The 18,843-nt window shown below is 40.6% G+C and overlaps 4 protein-coding genes across 6 annotated transcripts in view; 1 reads left to right on the top strand and 3 right to left on the bottom strand.

Moving 5' to 3' along the window:
* Positions 1 to 6: 6 nt before the first annotated feature.
* LOC118404029 lies at positions 7 to 2,404 on the bottom strand. Of its 2 annotated transcripts, XM_035802954.1 has the most exons (3): positions 2,099 to 2,404; positions 1,271 to 1,570; positions 7 to 683 (listed from the first exon to the last, which is right to left on the bottom strand). In XM_035802954.1, exons 1-3 carry the CDS (start codon positions 2,139 to 2,141, stop codon positions 373 to 375), a joined length of 654 nt encoding a protein of 217 aa, XP_035658847.1. In that variant the 5' UTR covers positions 2,142 to 2,404; the 3' UTR covers positions 7 to 372. The 2 variants fall into 2 exon arrangements, with proteins under 2 accessions (XP_035658847.1, XP_035658846.1); XM_035802953.1 differs by lacking the exon at positions 2,099 to 2,404 and having other exon boundaries at positions 1,271 to 2,058.
* LOC118405017 lies at positions 2,373 to 5,018 on the bottom strand. The gene is made up of 4 exons (XM_035804417.1): positions 4,396 to 5,018; positions 3,634 to 3,906; positions 2,826 to 3,086; positions 2,373 to 2,398 (listed from the first exon to the last, which is right to left on the bottom strand). Exons 1-4 carry the CDS (start codon positions 4,652 to 4,654, stop codon positions 2,373 to 2,375), a joined length of 819 nt encoding a protein of 272 aa, XP_035660310.1. The 5' UTR covers positions 4,655 to 5,018.
* A 663-nt stretch (positions 5,019 to 5,681) lies between these two features.
* On the bottom strand, positions 5,682 to 8,251 carry LOC118404246 (60S ribosomal protein L30). Its single transcript, XM_035803292.1, has 5 exons — positions 8,144 to 8,251; positions 7,991 to 8,032; positions 6,868 to 7,013; positions 6,297 to 6,427; positions 5,682 to 5,821 (listed from the first exon to the last, which is right to left on the bottom strand). The coding sequence occupies exons 2-5, from the start codon at positions 8,000 to 8,002 to the stop codon at positions 5,766 to 5,768; spliced, it is 345 nt and encodes a 114-aa protein (XP_035659185.1). The 5' UTR covers positions 8,003 to 8,032; positions 8,144 to 8,251; the 3' UTR covers positions 5,682 to 5,765.
* Positions 8,252 to 8,401: 150 nt separating this feature from the next.
* The window catches only part of LOC118404244 (WD repeat-containing protein 35-like), a 41,182-nt gene continuing 30,740 nt past the window's right edge, over positions 8,402 to 18,843 (top strand). For both annotated transcript variants that reach the window (XM_035803287.1, XM_035803288.1), the window contains exons 1-9: positions 8,402 to 8,579; positions 9,111 to 9,228; positions 9,983 to 10,057; positions 10,506 to 10,598; positions 10,898 to 10,999; positions 13,179 to 13,258; positions 13,960 to 14,040; positions 14,475 to 14,640; positions 16,329 to 16,474. In XM_035803287.1, coding sequence (XP_035659180.1) covers positions 8,556 to 8,579; positions 9,111 to 9,228; positions 9,983 to 10,057; positions 10,506 to 10,598; positions 10,898 to 10,999; positions 13,179 to 13,258; positions 13,960 to 14,040; positions 14,475 to 14,640; positions 16,329 to 16,474 — 885 coding nt within the window. In that variant the 5' untranslated portion in view covers positions 8,402 to 8,555. The remainder of the gene's footprint in view (positions 8,580 to 9,110; positions 9,229 to 9,982; positions 10,058 to 10,505; positions 10,599 to 10,897; positions 11,000 to 13,178; positions 13,259 to 13,959; positions 14,041 to 14,474; positions 14,641 to 16,328; positions 16,475 to 18,843) is intronic.

The raw sequence follows: 18,843 nt of genomic DNA on the forward strand, positions 1-18,843 counted from the left end.
AAGATTGCATGAACCACCTGTCACTGATGTTAGCCTTCAAAAGACTTGGGTTCTTCATGACACAAAAACCAGTATTTGTCAGGCCCCACTCCACCGTCATGTAACTGTCCAAACAGTTTTATGACCGAGGCCTACGCACCAAACTTGCTCAACCAGTCATGAAGATTGCATGAACCACCTATCACCGTTCACCTTCATGACACAAAAACCAGTATTTATCTGGCATCACTCCACCGTCAATCACTGCCCACACAGTATTTCGACGGTGGCCTCCCCGCCAAGTAGTCATCAGAGAATCCAAGAAGGCAAGAGGGAGAGAGAGAATCCCATTCCACCGGTCATAAAGATTGCACGAACCACCTGTAAACGTTGTTAGCCTTCAAACGACTTGGGCTCTTCATGACACAAAAACCAGTATTTGTCAGGCGCCACTCCACCGTCATGTAACTGCCCACACAGTTTTACGACCGTGGCTTCCCCGCCAAACTTGTTCCGCCAGTCTTCCAGCATGGCATGGACCTGGAACCACGTGCCGCCCGGGTCGGTCCGCTCCCAGCATAGCACGTCGTGGTGCTGGAAGCCCATTGGACAGCACAGGTGGGTCAGCACCCAGGGGATGGAGTGCAGCTGTACGGCCAGCTGGACCAGCTCCAAGTCTGTTGGGTGTCTGGATGTGATTGGGTCTGGGGGCAAGGATAGAAATGTGTAAAGTATGGTGGACTCATTCCTCAAGCTAACAACATCTTTCACACCATAGTTGTCCCTCAGTAAGACATCTGGAGCTGCATCATCATCATCATCATCGGTTAACTTGCTTACACACAACGGGGTTATACCGCCCCTTACGGGGTGACATACCCTTTCGCTGGCTATTGCATGTACTTGAGTCATTAAGCCTCTAGCCACTCAAGAAGAACAAAACTAGTCTGCGTGACAGGCAGATGTGGCTGGTTTGAGGAATGAGTCCACTCTAATTTACACAGCCATGAAAAAATGATTACATGTAATACTATGATACATGTAATTCTGTCTCTGCCTTTACCACTCATTTGCTCTTTATCTAATAATCTAAAATTTCTTCATAAATTAACTCGACATGAAATGTTTGGAACTCTGTGAATACTTGATCAATTGCATCACATCACATATCATTGCCCAGAACTTGCTAATTGCCCTTTACGACTATTTTCTGTATGTTATGATTGTACTTTTATGGACTGCACACCAGGGCTCTTTATTCGAGTAAGTTTCATGTGTCACAAAGACTCACCAAAAAGGAAGTTATACATGTCCAGCTGTACATCTGCATAGTGAAGACTCTCACACAACTTGTCAAGCGTAGCCTGGCTTCCAGCCATGTTCAGCCACCTTAGGAGTAGGGAAATGTTGTGAATGCCATATTGTGACATTTCCCAGGCTTCTGAAGAATCAAGTCTATATTTTTCCCTGTGTGCCTGTATCATTTCCCTTGTGAGTCCCAGATGGAGACACACTGCATCACATATGTCAGGGTGAAGTTTGTTACCAACAGTTCCCAACTGCCACACACTGGCTACTGGAACTGATGGGCCTGGGAAACACAAAAAAACATGTCCAAAACAAGACATTAAAGATCTGTTAATATACATTTTGTGAAATCTTTCTTTAGTTTTTGTGAATTTCTTGTTTAATTCATTATACATTGTGAACTTCTCCCTGAGTCTGTCTGTTGTATCTTTCACAGTGTCTATAATTATACAGCAACAGAGATGTGTATAGCTGAAAATGGAAGGCAGAAAATGAGATAACAGGTATTCTGGGACCCTTGACTTAACGACCCTTAACTTCCTGTAAGAGTACCCAAACTGCCTTGGACCATAAAGACAGAGGATTTCAAGATGTTAAAACTGTTACATGGAACTAAAGTTAAACGACTTCTGTACATAATGATAAACTTGATGTCTACACCTTTAACATCATTGTTCAAAATACAATCTATTGTAAGTAAAATTGGATAATGTTAGTATTGTATTATATGTCTGTAGCTAGATTAGACAACAATAACAGTTTTTTATACAATGTATTGATAAAAAAATCAAATCAAATTAAACAAACTTACTTAGGAGAGACTTGTATATATGGGAGTCAATCCCTGACAGCATGCTGACTGTACCCTGGGTACCAGACTGTACTTTCCACAGGAGGAGAGCAGACAGGAGTTGTCTGGATACGTTGTTTGGATACTTCTTCTTACAACTTTCAATGTCGTCTTCTGTAAGGCCCAGTCCTAAAGCCAGAGGTTCCCAGTCCGAGTGGAAGGAGCGGGAAAGTTGGGCCAAGTCCCATAGCGTAACTTGCCTTAACGACGGGTCTAGAAAATATGGTAACACAGGTCAGAGAATACAATCAATGTTTGTCACTGAAGGCAAGATTACAGCAACAGTTACTCATTGACAAGCAACTGGGTAGATTTTGGACATTTCTGTCACCAATGAAAGGTATTAATGGATGCAACGGAAGACGACCTCGCTCCCTTGCGGACAGGGAAAAAATGGACGAAGACGGAGAATCAGGTGATGTCCAGTCACATGGCCCAAAGGGCCGAACTAAGTCATTTAGTTGTTGCTAATTACTCAAAATCTCTCAAAAGGGAGAATTTTGCCCAAATATATATTGTCATGATACCAAAGGTCAACCTACTAGTAAGTCATCACACTCTGTTTTCAGGTTCATATTTGAGGCTAAAATACAATTTTTTTTTCTATTCTACTTCTAGAAACCAGAAATTAAATTGGTGTGGCTTAAGTGAGGTAATTTAGACATGATGAAATAACAAAAGTGGGTACCTGTAAGAAAGAGAAATTTTTCTGTTTCAACGTTGTGGTTTTTCAGAGCGTCACACAGCCGGCCCACTGTAGCCTCTGTTCCTGACTTCTCTACCCACATCAGTAACATGTGGTGCACCTGACTGCACCTGTAGTCTGGGTGGGCATCTTTGGCATGTCGGATGTCGTCTTGTGTCAGACCTAGATGCAGCATCACATCCTCCCAACCTGAAGCATCACTTAGTTTCCAGGCCAGATGGTTCAGTTCGAACAGTGATGGAACTGTACACAGAAACAGCAAGGATGTAACATTACAGTCAAACCTGGTCTCAACATGGCCTTATGAAAAATTGAACATAGATTATATTGAATATAGTAATTATGAACAATAGAATCATTTTTCTTCTTTCACATCTTCTTTGACCTTGGAATGTTCTGTGACATTAGTATACATTTTCCAATATTTGTTTCACCAATCCACTGAATAAATATATATATATATATATGATATATAATTATAGGGCCCCCTACGGTCAATATTGACCATGGTAAAATCCCAATTGATATCAGTCCTACAGCGTCAACTGTGGCTTAACAGTCCTATAAGAGAAAGACAGTCCCTGCCACACAGGGAACATCTGTTCGTGGCGGTTTTAAGTTCGCGGTAGTGCCATACACTGTAGTCACATACTGTAATGGAAAAATGTTTGTGATAGTTATAAGTTCGCGGCAAACATAAAACCACCGCGAACATTTCTGCATTTATGTTATCAAATCAACATGGTTGGACTACATAACAGACAATGACAAAAACAAGATAGACTGGTACCTCTGATACAGTTATACAGGTGTGGCCCCACCCCTACAGCTTGCAGACCTTCAGTCAACATTTCCACCGTAGCCTTGACCCCCGACCTCTCCATCCATGTCAGCAGCATGTCGTGTACCTGTCCCCACTGACTGTCCCTGTTGTCCAGAGCACAGCGGTCAAGCGTGTCCTGGTCCAGCCCCAGCTGCTGACCAACCTGCTCCCAGTGTGGACCCAGGGTACGGCAGAGGTGGTACAACTCCCGGGGGGTCAGCTGACGACCTGTCAGACTGGCTGGAATACAATAAGCTACTTCATGGTTTGAACTGCCAACCCTCGGATAGGATATCAAACGGAGCTCTCGTGTTTGGGGATAGCTACAGGTCCCTTGGAACTTCAAAAACACACCAAACTTATCAAAAAGAGTAAGAGTCCTTCTCGGTGTGAGTGGATCAAACCTTACAGTCTGGTCTCAGGGTTCATATTTTGAAAGGTGATATTCACCTGTTATGTCAATCCTTCCACAAGTGTGGTGATGTCAGTAAATAAATGAATATCATTTACTGTTGTGGAATGTAATACAAAACAGCATATTCTACAGTACAGCACTCTTTGGTTAATTCTATTGATAACACTTTGTCAACTGTCGTAGCAAAGACTGTATGCTATTGGACATGTTGATGCTATTGGACAAACACATCACGATATCTTTGTGAAAAATACATGTACATGAAGGCATATACCCGTCCTTCCAAAAAAAAAAAAAAGATAAAATTATCTTACCTGTAGGTTTTGATGCTGATTTGAACCAACCAAAGACTGATGATAGAAAGGACTTGTCTATAGAAGCTGTGTGCAGTTCTTTCTTTCCCTGTACAGATATCTTTTGTTTTGTATCAGCCCCATTTGTGGTGCCTCTATCCTGGAATGTCCTTGACACCTGGTCTGTCATAGAACCATCTAAGTCTGTCTCTGGAACTCCTGAATCTGAGACGCCTGGATATTTCTTCTCACACCAAGATGTACCTTCCTCAATCTCCATGGCTTGTGTTACGACTTTTCATAACAGTGGCATGAGCAAATTTACAACCTGAACTGGCAAGTTCAAAGGTCAACGTTTCTAATTATTGTAATACCAGGAGTGCACATCCTAAGCTATAGTATAGGAGCCTTTACCAGGAGCCTATGCTATAACTAGCATGTTGGTTGAACTTGCACAGTTGTGAACCAAGCTTCGGGTTTGTCTGCTGTAGATTCATCCGTAGACAGTTAGACACAGCACCATGTTTGAGTCAGAGTCAAGTGCCACCACTGGTCCAAAGTCCAACCACCCATGCACGTTACCAATGCCTATCATTACATAGTCCATTTCACTTTGACCTCGGACACACAAATACATGACACAATTAGGGTTTCCGCATTTTTTCCTCTAAGTCAGTGAAGCTGTGAGCTGGTGTGTTACGCCGAACGGCGGTTATACCGGCTATATAGATACAGATACAGAAGCTGTCACTAGTTTAGAAAGGCTGGCATTTAGGAACAAGAAATAGATGTTTGCTGTGGCAGCATTCTGTTGCTATGAAAGACTTGAACATGTTTTGTTGACAATTTCAGGTAATGTTTATCTAGACCTCCCCTGACCTTTTCACAGACAGAATTAAATGCAAACTTCCCAGCATTCCTTGCCATGTACATTCCATATGGCTTTGACCAACAAGCATACTGTAATTCCTGATTTTTTTCAACATACTCTTATGTTCACGGTTTTCACTGTGACACCTGTAAAGTGAGCTTATCATTACAGATAACAAATAATTCATTGACCTTTTTTACGTGCACCTGCTGTCACCGTGAACATTTAGTTCCGAGGACAAGTTCGAGTTTCTCAGACTGTGAAAGTTTGGTACCGAGAAGACAAAGTGAATTACAGTACATTTGTATATACTCGACACATTGCCAACCAATAGTAGGCAATACAATCTTTTGTCAAACAGGTACCTTAGCAGACTACACAATCTGCACACCACAACAGCTATACAATGTAATACGCAAATAAAAACCAAGACAAGTTTAAACTGGAGATGTTTATTATTTCATTCACAGCATTAAGATCTTCTATTGCAGTACTGTTGTGACTTGCTAGATGGTGCTGCTCACTTCGACTCGCCCTTGTCTTCTGCTGGCATGCTGCGAATGATGTCACTGTCACCTGGAGATGGCAAAGATTTTTTACATCATCAATTCTCAAAACTCTTTGGTTCCGGTATTTTGCTCATTACAATTACAATAGAATAAGCAAATACATGAGTCAGAGTACAGATTCCAATTTGTCAGAATTGCTGATCCCAATATGGAGAACCAATGAAGATTTTTTATAATAAGATTGTCAAAACTTTTCAAATGATTAACTTGATTAGTTTAATGTTGCTTTAGATTGATGGATTGACTGGAAATTTAGGATTGACAGAAACTCTGATCGAAATCCATACTAGCTGTATTGGTAATTCTGTAGACACATGTTCTTTTTTTTTATTTGCAGTTGAACAAGGTGTTAGGAGGGCAAAAGACAGAATGAGCATTTCGTGGTGGTTTAAATTCGCAGTGACAATGTTGTCGTGAAAGCTGCAAACATTAACCCACCACAAAAATGTCAACACTTCCAGTAACTAAAGTTAAGTGCATACCTGGATCTGTGATGGCCAGTGTGCAGACTCTGAAGTATTTACCACAGGCTGTACCTAGCTCGATGTTGTTACCAGAGTAATGATGGACACCTGTCTTAGCCAACATGGCGTAGTACTCAATCTCACTCTTCCTGCAGGGGGAAAAAGTTGTAAGATTAGCATAAATCTTATTGATGGGACAGGTAAGCTAACAGTCATTTGAGACACTGGAAGGATTTTGGACACGGCTATACATTTCAGGTAGCATCCACTACCTTTGGTCAGTGACTGAGCAAGACCTGTAGTGCTAATTGAAACATCTATCATACTAACTACCCGTCCAACTGTTATCTTGCATATCTTATTACTGGAACATATAACATTAAGTCATTGACACATGAATAGGTAGATTCTAACTAAGATTGGAAAATGTATTAATACTTACCTTGGGACAAGGAACATCCCAACATGACTGAGTGTGGGGGTGTTTTGATTTTGACCTTGCCTTTTGTTCAATTTGTGTTTTGTTCCTATTCGTGAATCTTCACCATTACATATTACTGTAATACGTAAGGATGCAGACTGTACCAACCTGAGTGCGGGGGTGTTGTTAGCTATGATGATGAGTTTGGCCTTCCCTTGCCTCAGCACCTTCAGGGTCTCCTTCAGGCCCAAGACGTACTTCCCAGACTTCATCACCAGCTGCAGCCGGGAGTTGATACTCTCCATCGTCTTTCTCTGTTAAAGGATTTGGAAAGTTTATTAGATTTAGAGAACAGTAGATTGTTTATAAGTTAGTTTGTGCCAACATGCCCCAAATTGAGGAATGTCCGCCCTAGAGCTGCTTCGAGGAGGCCCTGGAAACAGTAATATCCAGCCTATCGCTTTAAGCCCTTTCACAGGGATCATAATGCAACGACAGAAATTCTAGGTTATATGCCAAAGGTAAAGGCTCGGAAAAAGATTTGTTTTCTTCTTCTGTGCCTTTCTTTACCTTTGAAATACAAATGTATTACCTACTGTAACCTAGTAGGATAAGAAATCCTGTCGCCGCACATGCATATATAATGATCTCTGTGAAAGGGATTATTGTTGGAGTAAATTTATAAAGAACTGCAAGATTAAAGACCGGGATTCTACGTGTATTTCATGAATATTTGGCAACAATATAAACTTTTTTTTTTCTTCTTCTTCTTTCACTAACATAAAGACCGGGATTCTACGTGTATTTCATGAATATTTGGCAACAATATAAACTTCTTCTTTTTTCTTCTTCTTCTTTCACTAACATAATGATTTCATATAGGAATTAAAAGCAGGGCAGTTTATACTATAGTAACTTTTACAAACAAGTAACATTCTCTTATTAGCTGTGAAATTTTAAGGTCCAACAAGTCTGGCTAGGCTCATAACTTTACAAAACTGTGTGAATACCTACTAGTACAAATTATATACTTTGGGGGGTCTTGTGGACCATGTGGGAGGGGGCACTTTTGTACCAGGTGCCCATGCATGTTTAAAAATAATTGTAGAAGAGTTGGATCAAAGGATTACCACATCTAATGGAAATGTTACGTTCTACATATGGCTAAACTCTATGTGATGATGATGATGACACTGTGATCAACTCTCTGTGCTTGCAAAGTAACGTTGCACTCATGCCACGAAATTTTGGTGACAGAACCCATCATGTGTACACTTGAAAATTCACCCACCTTTTGCTTCATTTTGGCTAATTTTCCGAGCTCCTACCACCACTGAAACGGTAAAACACGATCATAGTTATCTTAAAAATCCATTAATATAAAGACAAGTGAGGAAAATCGTGAAATGATAGCAAATTTTGACGAAATTCTTGCAGAATTTACCGGAAAACGTGCAGCAAGTATGGCTGCTCGGGGGAAAAGAAAGATGGCGGTCAGAAGTTCCCGGATGTGCACCACTTCTCGCGAGACTTGAAACGAGTTCCCCCAACTCTACAAAAATAATAAAAGTTTAAATTTTTTCACAAAATATTGTAAAGTTTTGAGATAAAAAAAACTATCAAGCTTTAATTGATGGACATATTAGGGCTATAAATGCTAGAGAAAGGCTTACAAATATCTTGTTACCGGGGATACACATCCAAACGAGATTATGCAAATTAGGTAGGAATTCCTGGCAAAGAAATATGGCGGACTAAGTTTGAATTTTGACTTGTCTTGCTGGAAAATATCGCTGATTGTGGCGGAAACAGAGCGTTTTTGGTGATCAGCGGCTGCAGGAACAAAGACAACAAAGATGTTCATCTATCTGAGCAAGAAGGTGGGTGGCCCTTGTTTAGCTTGTTGAGTAACAACGAATTTATTCATTCAAATGCAAGCTACAATCTTCATACTTGGCAAAATTTTTATTTCACTTTTTTAACTCCCACAGAAATGTCTATCCAGCTTTGTATCGTACCGGATCAACTGGAACAAAGCTGTGAAGTTCAAAACACTTAACATGGATCCTGCTTATACATGTTGATATAACGTAGAGGTCAAAACCTAATAATATATCAAACAGTAATTCTATTTCAAATTGATGTTCTTGATAATGATATTATAAAAATGTCATTCAAGGCACTGCATTTGCCATGGTGTTATTCGAGCCATTGCAATTTGGCTCTTGCAGATTTACGTGCTATAATGCTTTAAGATCCTTTCAATTTTGTTGTCCCTGACAACAGGCCTAGATATAACTACAGTTGTATAACTATAAGTTACCTGCATCGACAGGCTCTATTAAAAGATAATGTCCTTCTCTATATGGTTATAATTACATTTTTCACATGTTGTCTAACTACCCTGTCAGATTGCGATCCCTAACAACACCAAGCTGCGAGCGCTGGCCTGGAACCGTGAGCAGGGCTACATCGCATGTGGAGGGGAGGATGGACTACTCAAGGTTCTCAAACTGGAGTCACAGTCCAGTAAGTCTGCACTGGTGTAACACTTAGGCCCTGTTCATGATGCAAAAAATGAAACGGTTCTATCGGTTAGGCCAGCTGAAACGGATAAGTTTTGTCATCATGAACGGTCCGAAACATTACCATGCCTTTTCAAGGAACTGAAACGGTTTGCAAGTTTGCATCGTGAACGCAAAATGCAAACCGTTTGATGTCGGATTTCCAGGCCTAACCGATAGAACCGTTTCATTTTTTGCGTCATGAACGGGTCCTAACAGTGGGGTTCAAGTGCCGCCAAACTGACCATGCCCAACGGGTCTGACCCTTTTGGCGTAACGGTTCAGTGTGTTGGGTTTGTGAGCTGGCGGCGTGGGTTTGAATCCCGGGATCCAGGAGCCTGTTTCTGCTCGTCTCCTTCAAATTATTTTGGTTCCCATGCCGTCTGTGAGTGATAGGCTAGATGTGCGACACAGGGATATTGAACTCTGATATCTGAGGACGGATCCTAAAAAGAAAAGGGGGAGTAGTGTAACAGTGGGTTTCAAGCACCACCAACTGACCATTCCAAATGGTCCAGACCTTTTGGCATTGGGTCGTGAACTGGCAGGCCAGGGTTCGACTCCTGGGAGCAACAAGACTGTTTCTATTTGCCTGTGTTTATTGTTTATGTGTCTGAGTGTGTATGTGTATGTGTGTGCATGTGTGTGTTTGTGTGTATGTGATGTGCTATACATATATATATGATATTAATAAGATGTGTTGTATCATTTTTCCCCAGGTAAGGATGTGAAGATGAAGGGCCTTGCTGCCCCCAGTAACCTGTCTATGAACCAGACTCTGGAGGGACACAGTGGTATGTTCACTTTTCATGGTGATATTTGAAATTATGTTAAATCCTATAGAAAGACTAATGATCGTAATAAATTAACAAATGATGAAAAATTCATTTCCAGTTTGGCGCAATGAAGGTGCTTTTTACAGACATTTTCAAACAGTTCTTATACTAAAAACAGGATTTTAGAGTCTATCAGCGTCTTTGAAAGTGTTGATGTCTAGATACAGTGTATTGCTAATATAATATGTAATATATATATATATAGAGAGAGAGAGACGTAAGGAATGGCACAGTGGCACCCCCACGCTATCTTTGTATACAAATTAAGGTATAACAAAATAAAAGGGAAAAGAGGAGAGGAAAAAAATCAACATTCATGAAATATTGTTAATTGTTATTATTCCCAACTCTAGAAAATGGCAGTACAATGTACATTGTATCTAATGTCCAATATTCTCCCTACCAGGTGCCGTCCAGGTGTGCACGTGGAACGAACACTTTCAGAAGCTGACCACTAGTGACCAGTACGGCCTCATCATCGTCTGGATGCTGTACAAAGGTCACATATTCTTATATGATAGGATTTAAAAAATCTTCTACTGTGACCTCTCGGAGAGTAATTTTGCCCATCAGGATACCTTAGACTGCACCATTTTAACTTAAGATCCTCTACAGCTCGGTACCATGAAAGGTGGATGCCCCAGACCCGCCTACAATTAGTGGTGTCTATAATATCACTTACCGCGACTCACCAAGAAATTTGGACCCCCTATAATAAAATCCTAGCTAAAAGCCTAATTGATATCAGATGTGTTTTGTCCAGCAAATTGGTTGATAACTGTTCTAACTTTTCCTCAGGTCTGTGGTATGAGGAGATGATCAACAACAGGAACAAGTCGGTGGTACGCAGCATGCAGTGGAATGCTGACGGACAGAAGATCTGTATCGTGTACGAGGACGGTAAGCTCCCCTCGCACTGCGGACGATTACGTTAAAAGTCCATATTTCTCTGGAAAAATTAGGGATTGGTCAGATTTATGAATGATTTAAGTACTCTGTGACAGTTTGGATTATGCTTCTTGTATAGGTGCCTGATTTAGGCCTTAAGGTCTCATAACACAGTAATTATCCGCGACCCCCGTCCCCAAAAGTAGTTCGGGTTAAAATAGTGCATCGCGGTACTTGCAAAGGCCGTATTTATTCTTCCGTGCACGACAGCGAGGTGGAATCTGTGGTGAATAGTAGAGGAATACATCGGCGTTCATACTGTATAAGTTGGATTACGTCGCTTTTTCGGCCGGCGGGAATTTGCGCCTTGATATGTTACCGGCACTTCCTGTTCGCCGCCTGCAGTTCCATGACCTCCGCTGGGGGTCAAATCAAAGTGTCTGTTATAGAAAAACGAGCCGGCAAATCTATGCTCATCTTCAGATATTTTGTAGCTTGTACCCTCAACTTCAACATACTAAATTCTTGTGAATTGTATCTGCACCCTACTATAGGTTTTGAGTCGTCGAACCACCTCACTTTGGGGTCCTTAACCATGTAAATCCCCATACCCGAAAAACTGTGTTCTGAGACCTTCATCCACAGCGTGAATTCCCCAGGGACGGACAAGCACATTAAATTTGACCGATATGTTGGTAATTGACCTCGGCTGACTTGAACTGTAAGATTTTTGTTACCGTCTGACCCGCCGTTACCATGGCAACGGCCGCCTAGACCGTTCCCTATGCTTAAGTATAGGACTTAGTGCGGTCTAAAGCCCGCTCGACTCCCCCCCCCCCCTTTTTCCGCCCTAAAAAAGACAAACCCCCAACCCCAATCACTCAGAACGGTAGAATGTGGTCTGGCAAGCTCCTTATAACAGAAAAAGTCAGCCAGAATATCAAGTTTGTTGAGATAATGAGACCAATTGGCGGCCCCTCAGATAGTCCTTGTACAGTGCCGACACCTGTGCTAGGCGCCAAAGTGCAAAGTTGGCCATATCTCAGGAACCATTTGGATTTCTGCTCTAAAATTTGGTACGGTTTTGTATCTTGACTAGTTTTATTGTATGAACGTAAAGAAATCCAAGGTCAAGTTGGCTTCATCCACAGCGTGAATTCCCCAGGGACGGACAAGCACATTAAATTTGACCGATATGTTGGTAATTGACCTCGGCTGACTTGAACTGTAAGATTTTTGTTACCGTCTGACCCGCCGTTACCATGGCAACGGCCGCCTAGACCGTTCCCTATGCTTAAGTATAGGACTTAGTGCGGTCTAAAGCCCGCTCGACTCCCCCCCCCCCTTTTTCCGCCCTAAAAAAGACAAACCCCCAACCCCAATCACTCAGAACGGTAGAATGTGGTCTGGCAAGCTCCTTATAACAGAAAAAGTCAGCCAGAATATCAAGTTTGTTGAGATAATGAGACCAATTGGCGGCCCCTCAGATAGTCCTTGTACAGTGCCGACACCTGTGCTAGGCGCCAAAGTGCAAAGTTGGCCATATCTCAGGAACCATTTGGATTTCTGCTCTAAAATTTGGTACGGTTTTGTATCTTGACTAGTTTTATTGTATGAACGTAAAGAAATCCAAGGTCAAGTTGGCTTAAGGTCTCATAACACAGTAATTATCCGCGACCCCCGTCCCCAAAAGTAGTTCGGGTTAAAATAGTGCATCGCGGTACTTGCAAAGGCCGTATTTATTCTTCCGTGCACGACAGCGAGGTGGAATCTGTGGTGAATAGTAGAGGAATACATCGGCGTTCATACTGTGTAAGTTGGATTACGTCGCTTTTTCGGCCGGCGGGAATTTGCGCCTTGATATGTTACCGGCACTTCCTGTTCGCCGCCTGCAGTTCCATGACCTCCGCTGGGGGTCAAATCAAAGTGTCTGTTATAGAAAAACGAGCCGGCAAATCTATGCTCATCTTCAGATATTTTGTAGCTTGTACCCTCAACTTCAACATACTAAATTCTTGTGAATTGTATCTGCACCCTACTATAGGTTTTGAGTCGTCGAACCACCTCACTTTGGGGTCCTTAACCATGTAAATCCCCATACCCGAAAAACTGTGTTCTGAGACCTTAAACTATTGCAGAGTAAATGTATTTGAAATATTGACTTGATGTTATGCCCCCCTCCCCTCTCCAGGTGCAGTGATTGTAGGCTCTGTGGATGGGAACAGAATTTGGGGGAAGGAACTGAAGGGGATGCAGCTGTCTAACGTGGCTGTGAGTAGACAACATTTTTCCTGATCCTTTGTCAACACTGATCAGAGATTTTTCTGTAGGGATCATTATGGTTTGAACTAGACAAATGTATTTCAGCGCAGGGCTCTATCCAGCGTCCGTTTTTTCCGTCAATTGACGGAAATTTGCTGCGTGTGACGGAAAAATTTTTAAACTAATCCGTCAACTTTGACGGACAAAAATCTGATAAAAGCTCCTTGGTGGAAGCTACAGGCTGCTTGGGGACGCCGTCCACGGTCGTAAAAGCCACACACTGTTTGTTTTGCTATTGTTATGATTGTTGACAATGTGTGTCGGTGCCCTTTCGCATACGATAATCTCATTAAAACCCGTTTTTCAAGGTCTCAGTTCAGTCTCTCTAACTCCTGGAATAGTGTTTTCGCGACAATGGGAATTGGCTGACGGAAAAAAATGTCGAGCTGGCTAGAGCCCTGTTTCAGCGTATACTGCTGCCTTTTTTGTTTTCTATAAAATGATGTTGCAAAAAAGGTAAATGGAGTGCATTGTATATCTTTTATTTAATGACACCAAAAGTATTATGTCTTCATAAAGTCTACTTTCCTAACAGAGTGGTACAGGCATATATGCCAAAAGAACAATTTCAAGCACCAGCCATGTAACGTTAGTACCATCATCATTTGTTATAACATGAAATATTTCCATGTACCCCCCTCCCCCTCCAGTGGTCCCCAGATGGGAAGTCCCTGATATTTGGGATGACCAATGGAGAGATCCAGATCTTTGACAACCTCGGCAACTTCTGCGTAAGTCTATCCTCTTGTCACCAAACATTTTTTTTTTGGTCAAGATTTTGTTCTAAGCATGAATGCTGACATTGCTAAGTTTTTACTATTTATTGTTGATGTACTCTTACAGTCTTAGTCTAGTTTGAGTTTGATTTTTCCCCAATGTTTATCCAAAACATTTGCAAGATTATGTATTCCTAATGTGGTACTACTACTAGTAGTCACTTATGGAAGATGCTGTTCACATCTTTTGTCTGCTTGCCCCTCTCACTATGGCATTATTATCCAATCACAGAAGCTTACATGTATGAAAAACTTCAAATTGACACCTTGCAACTAACATGTACTATGGAAGTGTTAATCTGATTGGTCCAGACTTTTGAGTGACAGGCTATAGAGTTTTCTGATTGGTCAATGATACTGAGTGGATTTGATTGTTGTTTTTTTCACAGAACAAGATGGTCCTGTACTGTCTGACTAACGTGACGGGCGCTGTGCGGATTGCTGGGATGGAGTGGTACAACGGGACAGATGGTTTCGTGGAGCCAAACTGCCCGTGTCTGGCAATCTGCTTCGACAACGGCAGATGTCAGATCATGAGACACGAGTATGACGAAGGTATGGCCACACCAATTTAATTTCTTGGTTCTCGGATTTTTTCAGAAAAATATTGGGGCGGGCGGTCGAAAAAAAAAAGAGAAAAAAAATTGCAAAAAGTCTGTGGTGAACTTATATAACACAAAAAAACAAGGTAAGTAGTCAAGTTTTCAGCTTTTCATGGCATGATTTATCCAATGAATCTCTTCCTTTGATTTTATACCACTGTTCTGATCATCATCACAGTGACTGCAAATAAGCGCTCTGATTGGTTTATCATCAGTATGTGCCCATGGAATGGGGTCTGCAACAGCAAAACCTATCTTATTTTCCTTGGGCCACACCAATTTAATTTCTTGGTTCACGGATTTTTTCATGAAAAATATGGAGCGAGAGGGCGAAATAAAAATGAAAATAAAAATTGCAAAATGGTTGGGGTAAAGGTAACGGCTAATCCAAAACATAAAGAAAAAAAGTTTTCAGCTTGAAAAAAGTACAAAAACACTATTATTGTACAGTAACAGCACCTGTACCCACACTTTAAGGAGCTTATAATATAAAGGCCAATTTGCTACACCAGAAAGCTGGTGAATGGTTTCATTAATGGTGAAAATTTGCTGAGTGGTAATTTTTATTTTTATTTTTTTTCCCAAAAAATAGGAGCGAGCGAATCCGTGAACCAAGAAATTAAATTGGTGTGGCCTTGGGACTAAATTTTTTTTATTTTCAAATTTGAAAAAAATGGGTCGGGAAATCCGAGAACCAAGAAATTAAATTGGTGTGGCCTAAGGGAAGTTTGTGTGTTTGATTTTTTTGTTTGAATCTGGACTCTGATTTTGATTTTATGCTTAGTTTGCTTTGGAATTGAATTTGTGTCTGCCGCTTAGCATATGATAAATGAATAACTAATCACTAAATATGTTACTGTATTCAGATCATTAATGCCCTATTCAAATCTTCATATACCAATCATTTTCTATTAACGGGTGCCCGGCTATTCTACAAGAAAGCAATTAAAGGAGTGAATGTAGCTAGAATTGCATGTATACCAGACCTCCAATACCCATCCCTGTCTAATACATTTCAATTGTATTTTAACAGCCCTCTTCAGGCAAATATTCAAATACCAAACATTTTTCTATTATTGGGTGCTGGACTATTATACAGGAAAGCAATTAATGCATGTACATGTGTTTGTAACTAGCTAAGGATACCAGACTAGGCCTAGGAAAAAAATGTTGTGTTTGCTGTTTCAGTCCTGAAAAAAAATAGGGTCGGTAGGTAGGGGTTATCTTTTTTTCTTTAATTTTCTTTTTGATTTTGTAGACTTTGGCCCCAAGCACTAGTGATACAATACAGTTTAACAAGGTTAAACTGAAATCTGTTTATGTTTTCAGTGTCAAACTTTAATTTTGCACATAATGGTTACAAATCAGGTCAGTGGATAACGTTACATTTATCCTTCTTTAGATAGGACAAGCCGTTTTTTTACTTCAATAAAATATAGGAAGCTGGTTAAATAAAAAATTTAACTGAAAGATATGTGACTCCTCTGCCCACCCAAAACAAGGCTAGGATCGGCAGGTTTTTCTAGGGTAGGAAACACGACAATTTTTCCTAGGCCCTACCAATACCCACCCCTGTCTGATAATCTATTGTACTCTCCCTACAGCCCCTAATAAGACATATCTAATGTACCCTCCCCACAGCCCCAGTGCTGATTGACACAGGTATGCAGGTGATTGGCATCGCGTGGAATCACTGCGGGGCCGTGCTTGCTGTCGGAGGCTCACAGAAGTCACAACAACAGGACAGGGACATCAACGTGGTCCAGTTCTACACACCATTTGGGGAGGTCAGAATCTCATCTAAATAACCTTTATCCGCGGGGTAACCTATATCCGTCATATTAGAAAACAGGTAATTCAGAGATTGTATGTCAATGGACTATGGTTTCAAACTGCAATTATATTTGTAAACGATGCAATGTAAAACCCCCGTCCGTCGACTTGATATCCCTAAAGACCTGTTTTTCAAAACAACGGATATAGGTTACCCCACGGATAAAGGTAAACTACAAATTTATTTGTTTTGTACAAATGTATTTATCAGAAGGTAGTTTTATGAATTAAAAAGCATAATTTTGCATTATAACCAATGATAACGAAAAAAGAAACTATGAAAAATGTATGTCATTGACTAGTTGTTTTAAACGCAAATTAAAAACACTGCAAGGCTACGTAATATTTGCTACAGTACTCTCACCTCTCAAATAGAAGTACCCCCTGGAATAAAAGTACCCCCCGGACAAATCTTCAAAATCTAATAAAAGTACCCCCTGGAATAAAAGTACCCCCCGGAAAAATACCAAATTGACATGTAAACTGGGTCTGCCTGCTCGTTTGCATTCGTTTGTGGTGTTCAGGCATACCGATGTAAACTGTGTCCATGCTACTTCTGTCCAAGAGAATATGATAAGTAGGTAGGTTCTCTTTATTTATTTGTGCCTGAGTACCGTATCAGTTAATTGTATATATAATGAACAGAATAACCATAGTTATCTTGTTCGATATATTATCTTTTTTTTCCATTTTGTAATAAAAGGTAATATATAAGATTGATTTATAGTATTCGTAATTTTGTGAAAATTTACATGATACTTGTACATACATTTTCTACTTGGAACTTGAAGCAAGTGATCATGGAAAATTTTTGTAATACTTCAAAAAGAATGGCTACATCACACTGCCATAATCTTAAAATGTTTATCATATTTGGACTTTTGTAATTGGTTAGATTGGGCCTTGAAAAATGTCATATATATATATAGAGAGAGAGAATAATACATTTGACCTGTACATATGTAATCTATTCACAATTTGCTGTGAGCTACACATAGTTATTACATCCCATGGTCCAAAATACACGATGGAAGAAGAAGTGCACTGACCAAGTGAAGCTTTTAATGTGTAAAGGCTAGCTACAAATATCAGCACCTATTCCTCTCTGCATCTCTTGTTATCAATTCTAGAAATTTAGTGAGAGAAAGAAGTCAAAGAACACAGAAAGTATTTAACATTTTACGCCTCCCTCTACATTCATATCGTATTGCTGATTCCTCTGCAGGCATTACCGCAAGATAGAAAAAAAGCACGTTCCTTTGAGCCCTTTGTAAATTTTGACTCCAGCTTTGAAACTGATACACACCAAATATGGCTTAATGTATTCATCTATGAGGCAGGGAAACACTTTCCCACGGCTTATATGCACACTGCCCCGCCCACTGCACCATGCCTGCTGGCGGTAAAAGTCCTAAAAGGCCTGAAGAGACTTGACTCCGCCCCTTTGGGGGCGTTGTCCAGTCAGGTTTACTTCTGGGGAGTGCTGACGGCATTTGGATTTTCCAAAACATAGAATGAAATCGGGTGGAACTGACAATAACTGATGATTAAATGACAGTAACAAACGCTCATAAACATATCTGATGACAACAGTGCTCCAACTTTTCAAAAATATTTCATATTATATATTGTTAGTTTAGTTTCTACTTTGATAAAATGACCAAAAGTATCTGCTATCGTGAAGAACTTTCAACAGCCTCCCACGGCCTGATCGGAACGTACCAAGTGTCTGAGGGACAAGTGTCTGATTATATATTTTTTGCCTCCATAAAAATTATACTAATGCTGTTAAGTGGAGGAAGGCGCGGAAGTTACGAGGAAAAAGTGTTGAGAACGAGGAGAAAACATATTTGTACTAGTAGTTGTATTTGTACAAGTTCCACGAAAAAGATTGTCATACAAGAACACTCCCTCGGAAAGCCGACACTCTTGGCTTGCCACATGGGAGATCCGCCCTGTGCGTACTGGGGGACCTGGTAAGTCACGTCAGGCAGCTCCCCCCAAAATAGTAAATTTTGAGCAAAAATACCACGGAAATATCGGCAGAAAAACCCAAAATTTCAATATTTTTGGGGTCCTAGGTTAGTAATGAAAGCCCCAATTTGAAAAAAATAAATAAACGTACCGTCTAAAATAAGATTGTACCGGGTGGATTTTGAGGCTGAAAAAAATAAACGTACCGGTACGTTTATTTGAGAGGTGAGAGTAATTGTGAAAGTAACCGCATTTACCATGATATTTGGTGTTATGCTGTTCCCGAAAATAATTTCATCAGGGTGGTAGAATATAGGATATATGAGAATTCTGTACACAACCAAAATAA

The sequence above is a fragment of the Branchiostoma floridae genome, chromosome 17, assembly GCF_000003815.2.
Source record: "Branchiostoma floridae strain S238N-H82 chromosome 17, Bfl_VNyyK, whole genome shotgun sequence".
Classification (NCBI taxonomy): Eukaryota; Metazoa; Chordata; class Leptocardii; order Amphioxiformes; family Branchiostomatidae; genus Branchiostoma; species Branchiostoma floridae.